At 34.1% G+C, this 20,411-nt stretch overlaps 2 protein-coding genes across 2 annotated transcripts in view; both read right to left on the bottom strand.

Annotated features, from left to right (window-relative positions):
• Positions 1 to 194: 194 nt before the first annotated feature.
• Positions 195 to 12,859, bottom strand: LOC111059140 (endoplasmic reticulum resident protein 29). Its single transcript, XM_039440054.1, has 2 exons — positions 12,364 to 12,859; positions 195 to 4,182 (listed from the first exon to the last, which is right to left on the bottom strand). The coding sequence occupies exons 1-2, from the start codon at positions 12,463 to 12,465 to the stop codon at positions 3,541 to 3,543; spliced, it is 744 nt and encodes a 247-aa protein (XP_039295988.1). The 5' UTR covers positions 12,466 to 12,859; the 3' UTR covers positions 195 to 3,540.
• Positions 12,860 to 17,017: 4,158 nt separating this feature from the next.
• The window catches only part of LOC111057977 (pre-mRNA 3'-end-processing factor FIP1), a 31,432-nt gene continuing 28,038 nt past the window's right edge, over positions 17,018 to 20,411 (bottom strand). Inside the window, exon 10 of the mRNA XM_039440053.1 lies at positions 17,018 to 18,348. Coding sequence (XP_039295987.1) covers positions 18,207 to 18,348 — 142 coding nt within the window. The 3' untranslated portion in view covers positions 17,018 to 18,206. The remainder of the gene's footprint in view (positions 18,349 to 20,411) is intronic.

Raw genomic sequence — 20,411 nt, 5'->3', positions numbered from 1 at the left:
CATATAATACTAGTTTACAAGAATACTTTGAGAAAAGAATCTCACCACACCGTCATAAGGAAATTGCGCTCTACTATATGAAGAATAATCTGACGACCATGGCGCAAACGCGCTTCCAGGGAGAGAATATCGATCCAGTACACATAAATTAATAGGTTGAGAAATGTGAGTTTTTAGTGAAAAATCGATTGTCATTATTTCAATTCTATTTTATTCAATAATATTCTCAATGTACAATATTTTAAACATTGCTTTTAACAAATTACAGCCTTATCATTTCAACTTTTGTAATACATTTTATTTTCGACGATTCATAAAAATAAAAATTTTTTCTAGGATATCATTCTATTAGATATACGATTTACTAGGATATCCTATATCTTATTAGAATGTTCACAACTATATTATATATCACATATATGTATTATATGTATCATACATTTTATATTTCCACAATAATATTATATTATTCACAACAATATTAAACTACAAATCTTATGTACTCATACATAGTTTTAATACAAACAACAACAAAAAAACACCCTAACCACATTAAAAATGTTTTCATATTTGCACCAACCCAAATCAAGACTTTGTGCTCTGTGAAGTTTTTTCGTCAATTTATAATAATAAACACTTTTTCCAGGATATCATTCTATTAAATATACGATTTACTAGGATATCCTATATCTTATAAGAATGTTCACAACAATATTAAACTGCAAAATACAAATGTTATGTACCCATACATAGTTTCAATACAAACAACAACAACAAAAAAAACCCTAACCACACTAAAAGTGCTTTCATATTTGCACCAAACCAAATCAAGACTTTGTGCTCAGAAAAGTTTTTATAATTTTAAAACAATACTGTGTTTTAGATTTTATTCTAAAAAACACAGCAATCAAAAGCAGTAAGCAGCAGACAATCAACCAAAATTTTGATCTCTTCTAGTTTGTAGAGTATGATTCTCTGCTGCTCACTGCTTTTAATTGCTGAGTTTTTTAGACACTGATTTCTCGACCGATAAAACTTGAAGGGAACCAACATTTCTGATCTCTTCTAGTTTCTAGTCTCAAAACTAGAAGGGATGAAAAATTTCGGATCCCTTCAAGTTCTGTCGGTCGAAAACCCACTGGAGGCCCTTAGTGATTGCAAATCTGGTAGCCAAACTCAATAATCTCGACACGAAAGAAAGGGCTACTTAACTGTTTACATACAAACAATCAATTGATTTTCGAACGTCAAATAAGATTGTTGGCTGAAGTACTATTTGATATAAGAATGGAGGGCCAGGTCTCCATGACAGCCTCAAAATACACATACAGAGACTTTTTGCTCAATCACGATGACGGGAGGATAGAGGAGTAGCCTTCATCCTGTACCTGGAAGATACACTTTTTTTCATTTTCCTCTCCTCTTCCGGTTTGACCGACCTGCTGTGTGTGCTCCGAACTATCCACTAATGGCAAGGCGTGGTTGGTCAGCGACCAGTACTTGGGAAACCTGATGATGATTCAAGTGGTAGACGGAAAAGGATTGGCACAAGAGAAATGGAGGTACGCTTGATTTCTGCGCGCTGATGATGTTTCATTTTCCATCATTCCTGACAGACCTCGAGATACAGGATGAACGCAACTCCTCTACCCTCCCGTCATCATGGTTGAGCAAAAAGTCTCTGTATGTGTATTTTGATGCTGTCATTGAGTTATTATAGAATCAATTGAATTATTATAAAATTTTAATTTATTATTTATATATTTTCATATAAATAAATAATGACTATAAATAACATTAATTATTTATTTAACATTAAAATATATAATTAATAATTAGAAAAACGTATTTTATGTATAATTTATTGATTGTTTGTATGTAAATAGTTCAGTAGTCCTACCTTTTGCGTCGAGATTATTGAGTTCAAATGAAGCATCAAGATTCGTCATGCGCGCAGAAAAGCGTTCATCCATTCCTCTTGTGCCAATCCTTTCCCGTCTACCAATTGACTCATCATCAGGTTTCCCAAGTACTGGTCGCTGACCAACCACGCCTTGCCATTAGTGGATGGTTCGGAGAACACACAGCAAGTCCATCAAACCGGAAGAGGAGAGGAAAATGAAAAAAAGTGTAACCAAGAGTGACAAAGAGTTTAGAGAAAAGTAGAAAATGGCAGATGGGAAACTGATGTGAGACTGGGAAGAAGGGCTTTGGAGAGGCTGATTGCAATTGCATTAGCAACTGGGCGATGGGATCGCCAACCCCTACGCCAAAAGGAAAAATGAGTTTGGAAATGGAAATAAGAGTTTAGAAATGGAAATAAGAGTTTAGAAATGGAAATAAGAGTTTGGAAATGGAAATAAGAGTTTGGAAATGGAAATAAGAGTTTGGAAATGGAAATAAGAGTTTGGAAATGGAAATAAGAGTCTGGAAATGGAAATAAGAGTTTCGACCAAGGGAGGCCAAAAGTATAGAGAAAAGTAAAGAATGGCACAAAGCTTAGTAAATGGAGAAGTGCCATTCTAGAAGTTGAAAGCTCCAAAGCAATGAGAAGACTAAGAGGGGAGTGGGAAGAAGGGCTTTGGAGAGGCTGATTGCAGTTGCATTAGCAACTGGGCGATGGGATCGCCAACCCCTACGCCAAAAGCATATCTTTTTTATTCTGACAAGTCCTTTAGATTGCTGCATATTTGTGTGCATGTGTAAGTACATGCATATTTAATTATTTACCCTTAAACCACTGCGACACCATACGCTTATATATAGGGTGTCCCACGAAAAGGTTTACACGTTTAATTTTATATTACGTGCCCATTCATGCAACGAACTTTTTTTAAATTTCAATATCTTAATATGAATGTTATGGGATAGTTCTTTAGTTTCTTGTATATTGAAATTTTTATAAATTTGAAGGCTTACAGAAAAATGTTTGAAACAGTCCATATGAAAGTAGCAGCTGCAGCATGCATTTATTTGTGTTCATATTTATCCAAAAATCAAATTATTTTTTATTCATTTATACAATAAGTATATTACCAAAATGATAGGGAGAGGAAAAATAAGGTAACCTTGTGCTATTCCTCTCCCAAATTTAGATAACACATAGTTCGAAATAGGTAGGTTAAGTCTTGTAGTTCTTCAATTCACAAAATTTTCAGTCCTCAAGTATTTTTACAAAGTAGATTTTCAAATATAGATGCTTCAAAACTAAACATAGTTGAAATATTTTACATTATTATAACTAAAATAGGAAATATTCACATATTAAAAATATAATTTTGAAGAATTACCGAAAAACAAACTTAATTCTAAAAGCACAGTTGACTTTATCATATAGCCTATTATAATAATGTGATTTACTAGATGATATATAGTTTGAGCTTATTTAATTATTATTGTGACCAAGAAGTCTGATTATCGGCCATCAAAATTTGTTGAACCAAGATCTGATTAATAGTCTTGAGTCATTTTTATGAAATCTGCATATCACCTCCCTTTATTACCGCACTCAGAATCACCACACATTTTTAATCTCCCCGGTTATAACTCATCCTTAATCTTGAACGAATTCAAAATATTAATTTTATGATCAAACTCTCTTCTCTTCGTTATATGAATTTTCCCCTGCTCCGTAATTGTCTTGATTCTATTCTCCTCTTGGTTTATGAACTTATCCCCCTCCAGCAGTGACTTTTTCATGTATTTCACATACATTTCACCAGCTTTCTGCTTATGTAGACTGTTCGTACTTCTCAGAATAAATTCAGCTTTTTCCAGATATTTTTGCTTCTCCTCTTTAGTGGTAGATACGGTGAAATTCAACGCTAAGTTGTCGAAATCTTCGTAGCATCCGTCAAGTCCAATGTAGACACCTGATTTTGCCCGAATAAAGTTTTTCAAGTTTTTCTCGTTGAACTCCCTGTCGTCTTTCACTCTGAACGTGTGAGCTTCCTGTCCGTTGATGAACAACTTCACAACCGGATAATCATTCTTGTGCACTCCGAATTTTTGCGCCAGATCCAAGTTCTCCTTGTCACCGTAGTCTTTGACAGAAACTTCGGTGACCAATAGTTCAGTTATAACTCTACTTGCTGAACAGACGGATTCATAGGCCTCCTGCTTCGATCCATATGGGAAAACCGCATCAAACTTCACCAGGACTGCTTTGAATTTCGATAAGATCTGAAAACAACGAAAAATCACTGTAAAAATAATAAACAAAAGCATACGTTTATTGACGGAAGCGGAACTGGCTGGGATATCCCTTCTTGTGGAGGCAATGGAAGGGACAGCTAATAAAGGGAGTTGGGGGGGGGGAGGAGGAGAGTGAAGATGGTGGATGATGTGAGAGAGGAGGGAAAATACTTCAGGCTGGAGAGAATAGCACAGGACAGAGAAGAATAGAGGAGGAATCATGAATGGACCTGCCCTAGGGTAGAATACTGATGATGATTTACGTTTATTGAACAGCTACAGATAATTAAAATTCAAACTATAAGCAACCGTTGAACTGGAAAAGTTTGCTATTCATAAGAGATGCTGCCATATAAATGAACATATAAATCTAACACTTCTTAAATTTATTTAAACACGATATGTTTCGGCTATATAATGTAATAATGAATAATGACTTGATAATGGCATTATTGGCCTATAGCCGAAACATGTCGTGATTAAATAATTTTAAAAAGGGTACTCAGATTTATATGTTTATTTATAAAAAAAAAACACAGAAGAGAAAAAGATTGATTGATTGAGTACTTTATTTATGTAGATTACAATATATACTGGCTTATACACTTATATACAATAGCTTACAATACAGCAAAATTATAGATGAGTTTACATAATATAGACTAAGAAAATAATTATTGAAAGTATATGATATGAAAAAGTAATTTGTAATATAATAACTATAGATAATTATATTGTTATGCATCTACATAAATTGGCGGAGCTTTGGACTTATCAATGAGGGATGCAGACAGTTTGAAGTTGATATCACTGTAGGTTTTTCAAATAAATCAAGACTGAGACACGAATTTTTTTTCAAGATAATTATCTATTTAAAATTTGAAACATTCTATTGATTCAATTATTCATGCATTTTGCTAGACCCCGGTATCTGCTTTTTTTGCTGATCTTGGATGATTATTTATTTGATATAGATACCAGATTATTATTTTTTGTTATAGCTATTATTGACCGAGCGAAGTGAGGTCTAAGATTCAAGTCGACGGTTTGGCATTTCTCTTAATATTTAAATGTTTATATGTTGCGCATTTACGGCGAAACGCGGTAAGCTAATAGATTTTCAGGAAATTTGACAGGTATGTTCCCTTTTTTAATTGCGCGTTGACGTATATACTAAGTTTTTGAAATTTTGCATTTCAAGGATAATATAAAAGGAGAAAGGAGCCTCCTTCATCTGTATATATAAAAGCGAAATGGCACTCACTCACTGACTGACTGACTGACTGACTCACTCACTCACTAGCAGAACTAAAAATCTACCGGACCAAAAACGTTCAAATTTGGTAGATATGTTCAGTTGGCCCTTTAGAGGCGCACTAAGAAATCTTTTGGCGATATTTCAACTCTAAGGTTGGTTTTTAAGGGTTTAAAGTTCGTCTTTTAGCAAGTATATTCTTCTTATTCCAATATCTTAGACCCGGTTGCACAAAAGCCGGTTAAATTTTAACCGTGATTAACTTCACGAGAACCAATCAGAGAATGCGTTTTTGATAAAACGGCTTCTCTGATTGGTTCTTGCGGAATTAATCACGGTTGAAATTTAACCGTCTTTTGTGCAATCGGGCCTTAGAATTATAATTGAAAATGTCCATACCATATAGAACTATAATCTAGAGAAAGTACCTCTTCGAAACAGTTGTTCTGGTAACTAAATTAAAAATTTTGTCAGGTTGGAATTAAGTTGAGTTGACTTTGTTGGGTTGGCACTAAGTTGAAGATTGAAATGCATTATTATAAAATTAATTGGGCACTGCTACTTCAATCACAGCTATTCCTGGGAATATTATATTACTAGCCGTCAGTCTCGCTTCGCTCGCCATACCCGTTTAGCCAGACGTTTAGTCTGGACCCCCGACTGGATCGTCCTAACATATGATAAAAATGCAGGCGAGCGAAGCAAGCCTGCTGATCTCATTTTTGAACGATCCAGTCGGGGGTCCAGGGGGCGGAGCTCCCTGGCTAGACGGATATGGCGAGCGAAGCGAGCCTGACGGCTAGTACGCCAATATTAGAGTAAAAATCAGACTATAGAATATTATTCATCATAAATCAGCTGACAAGTGATTACAAAGATGTGTGGAGAAGCTAGTCTATTGCTGTATTTCTATAAGGTCTATAGTTTCAATCAGGTACTTGTGGATGAGAATACTGCGTGATGTCTACTGTTCACAGAACTACTAGTATATATTGATAACAAAAATTGATAATAATGATAGATTATTATAATAGATTATTTGATACAGCCTTTGTATAATGACTCACAATAAATTAAGCAATGGAATTACTGTCCAGTAATTTAATAATAATAATAATTCAATGGTAAATATGATAGTACAAATTAGTATTCTTCCAATGATTACTTAAATCTAATAATAAATACTAGTATTTCTGTGAACAGTAGACCTCAAGCAGTAATCTCATCCACAAGTACCTGATGTCAACTGTTTTAAATGTTAACAATCTCAATTCACATTTGAATTTGTATTCCATATGATATAATTCATCCAGTTCAGTGATGATCTTTCTATCTGATGAAAATTAATTTTTTAGAATCAAAAATATTATAATTTCTCCAGCATTATTTATTTTATTTTTATTCACCTATTAAATTAGTTTTTTCGAATGTGAGAATATTGTTACTGATGGGCACGCATAATAATACCATGACTGCAAAACAAAATATTGAAACCAAAGACCTTAAAGCTGCGATTAGACCAAATTTATAAAAAAAAATGTTAATAACTCAATCCTTATAGATTATATTAGATTGAAAATAACTTATCATACACCATGATGAACATATGTGTTTGTCAACTTCCGTTCAATCTAATAGAATTTATAAGGATTAAGTTATAACCATTTTGTTAATAAATTTGGTGTAAACCCAGCTTAAAGATGCATATCTGTCTTTTATTGAAACTATAGACCTTATACAAATACAGTAATAGGCTGGCTTCTCCAAACATCTGTGTAATCACTTGTCAGCTGATTTATGATGAATAATTCTACAGTCTGATTTTTACTCTAATATTGGCGTATGAAGGAGGCTCCTTTTTCCTTTTATATTATCCTTGAAATGCAATATTTCCAAAAACCTTGTATATACGTCGACGCGCAATTTAAAAAGGAACATACCTGTCAAATTTCATGAAAATCTATTAAGCCTACCGCGTTTCGCCGTAAATGCGCAACATATAAGCATATAAACATTTTAACATTAAGGCCTGATACAGAGCTCGACCGACCGTCAGTGCGTACGTCAGTCGCGCTTGTCTTTTCCATAGAGAGTCCATGTATCCGTACAGAGCAGGACTGACGGCACGCACGCGCACGGTCAGGACCATGCGTTTTATACAGCGTACGAAAACATCGGTCGAGCTCGTGCGCATCCGTTCCATCGGTCGACTGACGCGCTATTGAAACAAATAGAAGCTTTCAGAACTGTACTGATCAGTAGCCTGATCGCAACATAACCAATGTGCTGACACCTCTGCCCGATAATCAGCTGATATTGAATTGAATAGCATAATGAATGAATTCAATTAATAGTGTCATATTTGAATTCAGAGTTTTTCTATACATTTATTCAATCATTTCTGAATTTTTTATTGAAAAAAATAATATATATTATTAATATTATCTACATTTATTTGATCCGTAGCTTAAAGTGACTGCAAGTATTCCCAATAGTGATACAAGCTCGAAATAACTCATCAAAATTTATGATGGAGATTCTGAGGTAGTTGAAAAATGTATCTTCACCCCAAGCAATGATGTATATAATGGTACTAAATTCCCTTTGAAATGCTCTTTGGGCGACCATCGGGTGAACTTGATATCTACGTCTTTTAATCTTTCGCTTACGAAGATAATAAGCTGCAATTAAACAATCTTTAAAGGCGTCCATTTTGTGAGTCAGAAAAACTGATGTATGGATGCGTATGGAAAGGATGATGCATACGCACTGACGGTCGGTCGAGCTCTGAATGTGTAAAACTGATTCATCGATGCGTACGGTCAGGATGGTACATACGCACTGACGGTCGGTCAAGCTCTGTAACCGGCCTAAGAGAAATGTCAAACCGTCGACTTGAATCTTAGACCTCACTTCGTTCGGTCAAAAAATAAGATTTTACTCCGAACAAAAATTAATTTAAACTGGAACTAAATTTAAATTCTACCAGACCCCAAAACACTGATCAGATTTTCCCTAGGGTACCAAGTTTCCGAGCAAGTCGCGGAGCAATAGTTTTTAACGCACTCAAATATACTTATGACATCGACTCGGACACTACGTTATTAGTAAGGCCGGCCTTACACGTTGCGGTATACCTGCGCAGGTAATACCTCTCCGGTATACCGCAACGTGTTTGGCCGGCCTAACCGGTCACCAGGAAACTGTTGCGTGATAAAAAATACAAGCTAATAGTCCAAGTCCTAGTTGCACAAAAGCCAGTCATGTTTTAGTCACAATTGAATACCACAGGATCCGATCAGATACGGTATTCCTTGTTTTCAAAAAGTTTTCTCTGATTGGTTCTCGTGGAATTTAATCATGATTAAAATTTAACAGGCTTTTTGCGACTGAGTATTGAACTAGACTTAGCTGGCCTAACTTAGCTTGTATGTTATCATGCAACTGGTATCATTTGTTTGTTTCTATATTGTTTAAAATATCAATGTTCATAAATACCAATCTTTCTTATTACATATTATAAAAATGATAAGATTTATTACTATTGGGCTATATAATTATTATATTACTTTAAATGTCTTAAGTTTTATTTTACACATGGCATTATAGTGCCCTGTTTAAAATGTTAAAAACCATGTATAATTTTGACAAAGTAAACTCAATCCAATTCAACTTTAAAATACAAATAAGAAACTGAATCTATCAAAAACAGTACATACTTTGATCCAGTAATAACGTATATAGCCTACAGCAAGTGTTTTGTATAATTTAATAGCTTTTACTGTAAACGTTATTACCTACTGAATTAATTAACACTTTGTCATTTCTAGTAAAACAGAATTTAACAACGAGCAGCCTTATTTGTAAAGAGAAAAAATGGATTGCTTTGAAAATGTAAATGTTTTATGGAAAATGAATAACGGATGGTTTTATCCTATGTAGGCTACATATACAGTATAAACATAGGCCTAATTAAGACGGTTACTTTTTTTGTTACTCTTAAACAGAAAGAAATACAATTTAGGTAAGGGCTGCACTTTAGTATATGGGCCGCGGAATCTAGCATTGAGACCTACATACATCGATAGAGAAGGTCAAGACGAGATCAACCATGTATTAGCATTGTTGTCGATTTCCAAGGATTAGCTGAAAAAACATAGCGGAAAGTTCAAAATTTTTATATTAATTTTTATTTTTAATAATTTTTTCATGGCTACAATTTGTTTTAAACTAGTGCAATCTTATGTAAAATTTGCCGAGGAATCCAATGAAACTAATTTCAGGTTCGTAACTTCAGTAGTTTTTGAGATATTGCAAAAAATGTGCGAAAAAGTCCAAATTTTTGATTTAAAAGAGGTGAACCTGTTTGCATAGTGATTGATAGGTATTTTAAACTATTGGATTTAGTAGAATGATAGATTCTAAAGAAAAAATGTCCAGTCACTTGATTGCCTAAATACAAAATTGTTCGAGATATTTGTGCAGTAAAAATATTGCAACTCCATTTTTTGCTACCTAGAGAGAACTTAGGTTAGAAAAAGCTTAGATTGGGGAAAGCTTAGGTTAGGAGGAGCTTGGATCAGGAAAATATTAGGTTAGGGGAAGCTTAGGTTAGGAAAAGCTTAGATTAGGGAAAGCTTAGGTTAGGAAAAGCTAGGGTCAGGAAAAGCTTAGGTTAGAAAAATCTTAGTTTAGGAAAAGCTTATATTAGGAAAAAAGCTTAGGTTGGAAAAAGCTTAGGTTAGGAAAAGTTCAGGTTGAGAAAAAGCTAAGGTTGGGAAAAGCTTAGGTTGGGGGGAGCTGGGTCTTAGAAAAGCTTAGGTCAGGGAAAGATGGGTTAGGAAAACTTGCATTAGAAAGAGCTCAACTTAGGAAAAGCTTAGGTTAGGAAAAGCTTAGGTTAGGAAAAGCTAAGATTAGGAAAAGCATAGGTTAGGAAAAAGTCAAGGTTAGGAAAAGCTTAGGTTAGGGGAAGCTGGGTCTGGGGAAAGCTTGGGTTAGGAAAAGTTTGTAATAGAAAAAGCTCAAGTTAGAAGAAGCTTAGGTTAGGTGAAGCTGGGTCTAAGAAAAGCTTAGGTTGGGGAAAGCTTGGGTTGAGAAAACGTAGATAAGGAAAAGCTTAGATTAGGAAAAAGTTGAGGTTGGGAAAAGCTTGGGTTAGTAGAAGCTTAGTTTAGGTAAAGCTTAGTTTAGGGGAAGCTGGGTTTGGGAAAAGCTTAGGTTGGGAAAAGCTTGGGTTAGGAAAAGCTCAAATTAGAAAAAGTTTAGGTTGGGAAAAGCTTATGTTAGAGAAGGCTGGGTCTGGGATAAACTTAGGTTAGGGAAAGCTTAGGTTAGGCAAAGCTTAGATTAGTAAAAGCTTAGGTTCGGGGAAGCTGGGTTCTGAGAAAAGCTTAGGTTGGGGGAGCTTGGGTTAGTAAAACTTAGATTAGAAAAAGCTTAGGTTAGGAAAAGCTTAGGTTAGAAAAAAGCTTAGGTTAGAAAAAAGCTTAGGTTAGGAAAAGCTTAGATTAGGAAAAATCTAAGGTTAGGAGAAAGCTAAGATTGGGGAAAAATTAGGTTAGGGGAAGCACGTTTGAGAAAAGCTTAGGTTAGGGGAAGCTTAGGTTAGGAAAAGCTTGGATTAGGAAAAATCTAAGGTTAGGAAAAGCTTAGGTTAGGAGAAAAGATAAGATTGGGAAAAGCTTAGGTTAGGGAAAGATTGGCATAGGAAAAGCTTACATTGGGAAAAAGCTTAAGTAAGGAAAAAAGGTAAGATTGGGAAAAGCTTGGCTTAGGAAAAGCTTACATTGGGAAAAAGCTTAGGTTAGGAAAATCTTGATTTGATTCAATTATTTTTACAATCTTTTAAAGCTTCTGAATTGCATTGGAAGCTGAATAAAATGTGATCCTAAATATCAGTCTGCACTATGCCTATGCAAACATATTGAACTCTTCTAAGGCTAAAATACTACATTTTCTTGTATTTTTTTCCAAATATCATAATAATCTATAAAATTTTCTAACCTCAAATCTATATTAATGAATTCCCTGCAAAAATCACAATGAGATTTAGCCAATTCAGTAGTCACTAAAAGTAGTAAAAGAAAATTAAATATAAGAATTGAAGAGTATTGAGTGTGCAATTTTTTTTATTTTCCCAAATATCTCAAACAATTTTGAATTTAGGCAATCAAGTGACTGATCATTTTTTATTTAGAATTTATCATTCTACTAAATCCAATAGTTTAAAATAGCTATCAATCACTATGCAAATAGGTTTACCTCTTTTAAACAAAAATTTTGCACTTTTTCGCACATTTTTTGCAATATCTCAAAAACTACTGAAGTTACGAACCTGAAATCAGTTTCATTGGATTCCTCGGCAAATTTTACATAAGATTGCACTAGTTTAAAACAAATTGTAGCCATGAAAAAATTATTAAAAATAAAAATTAATATGAAAATTTTGAACTTTCCGCCATGTTTTTTCAGCTAATCCTTGGAAATCGACAACAATGTTTATACATGGTTGATCTCGTCTTGACCTCCTCTATCGATCTATGTAGGTCTCAATGCTAGATTCCGCGGCCCCTAATCTAAAGTGCCCCCATGACATGAATGTAGAAACATGTCGTAACTCAAGTAAACAGTTTTTAAATAAGGGTACTTGAATTTTTATTTGTATGACGGTGTATTCAAACAGTAAGTATTAGATTGAAACTTTATTATTAACGTAATTTTTCAAGAACTCAACAGCTATTGACTGTTATAGCCTACCAATGCCAAAACAACAAAGGAACTGAGTCAAACAAACCTTGAAAGTCGGCTAGACAATAGGCTAATATTATTATAATAATAAATTATTTTCAAGTAAGTTGGACTTGGAATATTTATTGAGCTAATTACGTGAATTAGAATGAATTTCAACTTACCTTGTCAAAAGATACTGTGTCAAGTGCTATGCAACCTTTTTCTGAATGTACACCAATGGCGGATATGCCCAACAACAGTAGAACACAGTTGAAATATATCATTGTAAGAACATGAATGTTCACTGATTGAATGTAGAATTATATCTGAGATAAAATTCGGCGATCAAATCAGATAAGATTATTGAATTGTGATTTTAATATCAACAAAACCGGCAGTTTTAAACGCGTTGACACTTGATAAAATTTCATGATGCTTCGTGGCTACAGCTGATTCGTCAAGTCTAAACAAAGATCAATACCAGCACGCCACAGCCTTTACGATTACGTGTCGTTTATTTGCTACAATAAAATGGATTCTATTTGCTTCTGATAATTTGAGACCAAATTAAAGAAGAACTATAAAAATAGGAGTATGAAGAAACTATATTAAGTTGAACAGTAATGAGATAGGTCTGAATATTATACCATAGAGAGAGGAAAGTAGTAAAGATACTGTTTAATTAATTGTATCAGCTGTCTCTATCATACATTTCAAGAAGTCTGTGACAAAGTGGGGCAATGGCACAATGATAATGCTCGATAAACCCAGATCCTGGTCTGGGAAAGGACAAACTTTTATAGTGAGGTCCACGTTATAATGGCAGTGGACAGAGATAGAAGAATATCGATGCCGATTCTCAGCATTAATTAATTATATTTCTACACTGTCAAAAACATAATTGGCATCGTTTTGGACCTGGAAAAGGATAGTACCACCGGCTATGTCGAATGATAGCAAAACCAAAGTTGATCAAATAATGTCATTATAACGTGGACCTTACTATAGACCCGGTTGCACAAAGCCGGCAAAATTTTAACAGTTATTAATTCCACCGTATTATCAAAAAGGCCTTCTCTGATTGGTTCTTATGGAATTAGGCCTAATCACGATTAAAATTTAACCGGCACAATTTTAACAGTTATTAATTCCACCGTATTATCAAAAAGGCCTTCTCTGATTGGTTCTTGTGGAATTAGGCCTAATCACGATTAAAATTTAACCGGCACTTAGAATCGGAACGACAAGGATCAATAAGCAACAGTAGCATAACACAAAAGTAGCCTATATGTTAATAGTCTAATTATTGCAGAAATAAGAAGTTGGATGAATTTCTTTGGCCAACGAACTCAAGCTTTATAACGATTCAAAGAAATGTGGAAAATCTGAAGTTGATGATAATAAAAATATGGTACGGTACTTAAAAGTTATTGTCGAACATACAAACCTACTACGACTCGAGGCTCGTTATTACTAGGAACTCGCTACGTTCGTCCTATTTTTTTACTTCTGTTGTCTTCGCCGCAGTCCGCTGACCGGGGAATTGTCATTGTCCCTTGAACGGGGTTTTCCACGGCACTACAGTAGCCGCTATCTGAGGTGGGTGTACGTATGCTCCTCGATATATTCTGCAACGGTGTAATAAGGCCGGTTCATTAGGTACGGTACCTCTTCAAACCCTTTGCTAGCGCGTTGTTGTTTTCCAGTAGTTTTAGACTATCTGGGAGCAAATTGAACAGGTATGCCCCTGCATAAGACGAAGAATCGCTGAGCTTTTTCAATCTATGTTGTGGGAGGTCTATATTGTGATTATGTCTTGTCCCATAGCTGTGCCTGTCTTGTCTCAAGATTGGATTTGATTTCTTGACCAAAATAACGGCTTCCAAGATATATATGGAGACTGCCGTTAGTATTCCTGTTTTTTTGAAGAGGGGTTTGCAATGCTCAATGTAGTTGGTTCTTGAAATATTTCTTATTGCTCTCTTTTGGATTTTCAGAACTCTCTCCAGATTTTCTTTTGCAGACGATCCCCAGCTATTAATATTAATAGAGCTATTAAATCTCCAGCTATTAATAGCTAGAGAAGGGAAGGACATATGACTTGCTATCACAGTCGTAATGAATGGAGTTCATTGGCCAGCGTAATTGACTCACTTCGTTCTTTTTGAGGATATATAACAGGAAAGAATTGAAAGTGCATAGGAAAAAAATTCATTAATACAATCTTAGGTGCCCCGACCCAAGAAAAATTGGCAACTTTCCACAACTATATCTATTCACCTGGATTTTTGCAGCAAGTAATTCAGTACTTTGATGCCCTGCCCAACCAGTTGGAAATACAGCTAGTAGGCCTACTTGGTCTAGGTTCCATGCTTCCATCAGACAGCTGGATAACTGTTGTGGTGCATGCATAACTCAATGCTTTTCAACAGACGAGGGTCATTCAATAAGTAACGGAACAAATTACTAATTTTCAAAAATGGCTGAATTGATCCATATGGAACTTTCCGAACATAAAATTGGCAACCTTGTTATGACATCTGATCAGTTTTTCCACCGTACCTCGTAAATATAATCGCAAATTGACTCAGTTAACAATAGCGAGTCCGAAACTTTCCGAACATAAAATTGGCAACCTTGTTATGACATCTGATCAGTTTTTCCACCGTACATCGTAAATATAATCGCAAATTGACTCAGTTAACAATAGCAAGTCCGCTTGAGAAAGAACAACGTGCTGTGATCAGATTTCTAGTCGCAGAAGGTGAGAAATCCACAAAAGAATGTTAAAAGTGTGCGGAGACCATTGTTTGAATGGTTTAAACGTTTACAAATGGGTAGAACAGTTAGAAAGTGGCCGTACAAAAGTTTGTGACAACGCAGCAGACAACCAGTCAAAGTTGAAAATTCCTCTCTTGAATCTCGAATTTATTAGTTGATTTGGAACAATAGACGTAACACTGTTGAATCTATAAGTAAAAAATTAAACTCGATTGTTGGAACTGTCCATAACATTAATCACAAGCTACAGTACAAGAAAACTTGTACAAGATGGGAGCCTAGACAACTCACGGACGTTCACACAGAAACACGGCTTCAAATAAGTTGAAAAATCAGTATGTGACTGAAGGAAAATGTTCATTCAAGAGAATTTGTGATGAAACATGGATCCACCACTATGAGCCACAGTCAAAACGACAGACAGGCAAATCTGATCACGGCACTTTGTCTTCCACTGTGCAATTCTCAAGCGGACTCGCCATTATTAACTCAGTTTACGAAATACGGTGGAAAAACTGATCAGATGTCGTCGCAAGGTTGCAAACTTCGCGTGTCCTGAAAGTTTCATATGGATCAATTTAGCCGTTTTTGAAAATTATTAACTTGTCTCTTTATTTATTGAATAATCCTCGTATCTTGGACTTTCCAGGGGCCAGAGTTAACCAATTGATCTTTAGTTAACCTTTTGATCCTTGAGGTGCCCTTATGCGCGCCTCTCCACTTGGAAATACTGAAACTAAGTGCATCTAACGGGTGATTCTGATTGAACATGATGTTGTGAATTTATATCATTGTACAAGATATCAATTTCAATGTGAGGTCAATGGAGTAGTGATGATGAAACCAACAATTGGGTGTTTTTTTTAAAATACAAGGAGCATTGTTATCAAGTGTACCTGGAAATCTATATGAGATAGAGTGCTCCACCTGGTCTCAGCTTGTAGAGGCCAAATTACACCCAGAGGGATTTTGAATCATGTCTATGTGGGGAAAATATTCACAAATTTGTTTTTAGATATGTTGTCTATGTAAATGTATCTTGTGCTTTGTATTGTGAATTGAAATTGAATAAAATGAATACTGCTTTTTAATGGTGACAATCGTAAGATATTGCTGATTGAACCGTCAGCATTTGTTGATTGAAAAGGATTGCTTATAGGCTAACTACAAGCACTGCAGACACTATGTAGCAATACCTCACTGTAGAGGTCTGGAGCGTCTCAACTCCATTCTGCTATCGCAACACCAATCAGGGGTTCGATTCCCATTTTGTCTGGAATTTTTTTGGCTGATCTCTGAGCTCATTTTCCACTCACAAGTCAAAGAGGTGGGCTTCATCAGTTGAACATTTTGATTGAATTGATCGAAGACGAATCGTATTCATCGTATTTGAAATTTATGACAACCAATCTTATAAATTTCTTCCCCTCAAGATCAGTAAGTTATTTATTAAATCAGAATTTATCTTGAGTTTATGAAATCGAAACGCGTGTGTATGCTAACGTACAAAAACTAAAAAAATATATTTTTGTACATCCACAATCTATTTTTCATTTAAAACAAATATCAGTTGAAGATCTCGCAAGTATTTTATTTCAAAAGAAACATACGCTCATTAAAACGTATTGATTAATAGCACAACGAAACAATATGTTGTTAATGAAAAGATTCGAGTTATATGTTCCACGTGGATTGTCTTTATTAGCCTGAGCGATACCGTACGTGGTTTTGAAATACAGATATCACTCAAAATTTCTATTAATCTCTTTTAATTTCCTTTCATTTTCCAATCTCTTCTCATATTCCATTACAATGGCAGATATAGTAATAAAATTCAAAAAGCCTGCCAACCTTTTTGCGAAATAATTCACCCAGAGGCTGTCAGACAAACTAATTTGAATGAGTAGTCAAGTGAATTAACCCAATCAAACGATTAACAGCCTGGGAATTAGCACTAAAATGACTGAATCCTAAAGATAACAAATTTTGCAAGGGATGAATTGACGTTGCATTTTACTTGGATTTCATGAACTAAAAAGCTAGTAGAAGAGTTGGATTTTTATTTTGATTGTATAGCATATTTTATAGCTTTAATTAATTAAAGATTGAATAAGCACATGAGTACCTTAATGTTTTCTCAATGCTTCAAATTGGATTTACTGGAAAAAGTATATTTTTGAAAAGAGGATATGACCTATTATTGTGGAGTTTCAAGATACAAATGAATTCAGTAAACATAATTGATTACATTGTTAATTACTAATAACATTGAAAGTTAAACAAAATAAAGAAGTTAGGAATGCTAAAACAATAACTTAAATGATTTGGTGATAAACAAAACCTATTTTTGGATTTTTAAATCTGAACTTAAATTTGAGAGGAAAAGCACAAGTTTAATCTTATTTTTTCTCTCCCAATTATTTTATTGTGAAGTGTTTTGTAAAAAGAATAAAGAACTACCTTATCTAATAAAACCGAACCTAACCATCTATTTCAAAGTAAGCATACACTAAATGGAAAGGTGAAATAGCTACACCAAAATGTCTCTCCACTAATCAAAGCCACCAAGCTTGATTTTAGAAAAAAAAACTTTATAAAAACTTAAATTCTTCAATAGAAGACACACTATATTAATCCGACCACACCAGCAATGAAAATTATCCATAAACATGGATACCTACATAAGTTCAACTCCGTAAAACAATATAATATCATTGATAGTTCAATAATAAACCATTCATGTTTTCATCAAAATGTTCTAGACCATGTACTCATATTTTGAATTTGATTATGCAAATTTATTGAAAGTTATCATCGACTAGACCTGAATCAAGAGCAAGGAATACTTTGTTTGTGATTGATCCAGGATATTTATTGGAAGCTTATTATTGGCTAAAACTGAAACAATACCATGACTGAAATTTTCTGATTCATCACATTAATTGGATCTTGTAAAACTGAATAACTACAATGAATCAGATTTTGTTATGATTAATTCAACAAATCTATCAAAACTTATTATTGGCAAAACTGAATAACTACCAAAGACTCTCTAATTTGTATTTTCTTATTGAGTAAAAAGATAACTTATTGAGAATTACATCTATTCCACAACGTAAAACAATATTTTATGATAACCACATTGATGTTTTTATCAAAATATTATTGGCCAAAACTGAATCATTAGCGAGAATGCGATTTGTGGCCGATTCATTGAATGAGCAGCATCTCACTCAGGAATGACTTAGTCACTCTCATCTTTGGCCCTGTCTGACTTCTTGGCCTTCTTCTTCTTGTGACTGCGATGACCAGGACTGCGACTGCGTGACTTGTGCTTTCGTGACTTGCGCTCCTGAGATCGACTTCGTGATCTGTGACGATGAGATCTGCAAACAAAACAAAAACAAGTTTATCGATAAAAACATAGTCGCTGCAATTCGTTTGAAGATTTTATTTTGATCGATTTATTTATTAAAATGTGTTAGGTCTCGACATACTCACTGCACAAAACCGCAATACAATGCGTAAACAATAAACAAAATAAAAAATATATAGCACAACCTATAGTGAATAAATAGTTCACTGTAAAAAGTGAATGAAATAATAATCTTTATTTATAAAATAACGCCATCGTACCTTTTTTTGAAAAGTTTTTAATATAAAATAACAGATTAAAATGTTTTCAATCTGTTATTTTATTTAAAAAACTTTTCAAAAAAGGTACAATGATGTTATTATATAAATGAAAATAAGTAGCACTGAATACATACATATGAAGAAATGATAATCATACTTGTAAAGGTGAGAAAGACAGAGAAAAAAGAAATGAAATGATAATAAGAAAGTGTAAAATGAGAGAGAAAAGTATAAAATGAAAGCTTAATAAAATCTAATTAGACAGATAAGACAATATTGAAAAAATGATGAAAGAAGAGAGATGAATATAGGACAAGAGTAAGTTTGTAAATTTATATTAAAGCAGTACATACAAAAAAAAATTATTTCTATAATGTAGATAACATTTTTTAAAGAGTACCGGGTGTTTCAAAAAGAATGACCCAATTTTAAACAATTATATTTATTTTAAGAAATTGTGCACACAAACCAATTTCACTTCAAATTACCCACAGAAGTATCGATTTTATGATGATTTATAACTATTATAAGTGTTCTATGTGCCCTCCTTTTTTTGAGGCTCGGACGACATCTAGACGGTAGCCAAATCCATCCCAGACTGTTCTCAAGATTTTATGATCGGACTGTAGCTACTGCATCAGTTATCCTGGTTTTTAGCTCCTCAATATCAAGTGTTAAGGGAGGAATAACGTTAAATATCGTATTTATGTTCCTCCCTTAGCATTTGATATTGAGGAGCTAAAAACCAGGATAACTGATGCAGTAGCTACAGTCCGAGAGAAGACATCTTGCGAACAGTACTGTTTGACGTCAGGGTTGAATTTGGCTACAGTCTAGATATCTTTCGAGCCTCAAAAGGAGGGCACATAGAACACTTATAATAAATAATCATAAACTCGATACTTATGTGAGTAATTTGATGTAAAATTGGTTTGTGTGCACCATTTCTTAAAATAAATACAATTGTTTAAAATTGGGTAATTCTTTTTGAAACACCCGGTATTACGATATTAATAAAAATTAAGATCCAGCTTTCGATTAATTTCACGAGAACCAACCAGAGAAGGCCTTTTTGATAAGAAAAGGCCTCTTATTGGTTCTCGTGGAATTAATCACAATTAAAATTTAACCGGCTTTTGTGCAACTGGCACATAGAGTGATACTCAACTTCTGGAGATTCACTTCATACTGTCAATATTACATATAAATATATCAGCATTCAAACTTTGTAATTTGTTGAATTTTGAGAATAAATTTCAAATGAATTTAGAAAAAGCATCACAGCTTTTCATTCAACCAAAGCTAAAAAATTCAAGTGAATCTCAAAGTCTGGCAATCAACATCCAACACAAGAAATCAGCGGTAACAGCTGTTTAAACAAAATGTTTGTATTCAAATGTTCTGCATCAATTTTTAACATGCAGTCAATATTGTTGTATAGGTAGCGGAAAACGAAATGTCCCTGGCTAAAGTTTGAAAACTTGCCAACAATGAAAACCAGGGTCCTTCTCATTATGAGATATAATAGGAATAGTAGCTTCGTTTTTTTGAGTTAGTTAATTTTCTGTAGTACAGAAGTTTGTATTGGGCATGCAAGACATACAGTCAATGGTGCCAAATTTGCAATGACACCTCGAGAAAAAATATATGTTGTAACTAGAAAAATATTCAAAAAATAATATTTTTGTCTGAGGCAAATAGTTGCACTAAGCTCAAATAATAACAGATTTGTTCTTAAAAGATGTTATATTATAAGCTCAGTAAAAATTATTGGTCCATATGGAAAGAAAAAGAAGAAGAAATTAAATCTTCC

This window comes from Nilaparvata lugens, chromosome 13 (assembly GCF_014356525.2).
Source record: "Nilaparvata lugens isolate BPH chromosome 13, ASM1435652v1, whole genome shotgun sequence".
NCBI classification, from domain to species: Eukaryota; Metazoa; Arthropoda; class Insecta; order Hemiptera; family Delphacidae; genus Nilaparvata; species Nilaparvata lugens.
The sequence above is the reverse complement of the archived record's forward strand: the minus strand, read 5'-3'. Positions and strand labels throughout refer to the sequence as shown.

What these genes read in the sequence shown, in the direction of transcription:
- LOC111059140 (XM_039440054.1), bottom strand. Translation starts at nt 12,465, where the DNA reads ATGATATATTTCAACTGTGTTCTACTGTTGTTGGGCATATCCGCCATT. An exon ending in ACACAGTATCTTTTGACAAG is followed by an intron (nt 4,183 to 12,363) that starts GTAAGTTGAAAT and finishes CGTTGTTTTCAG; the next exon opens with ATCTTATCGAAATTCAAAGC.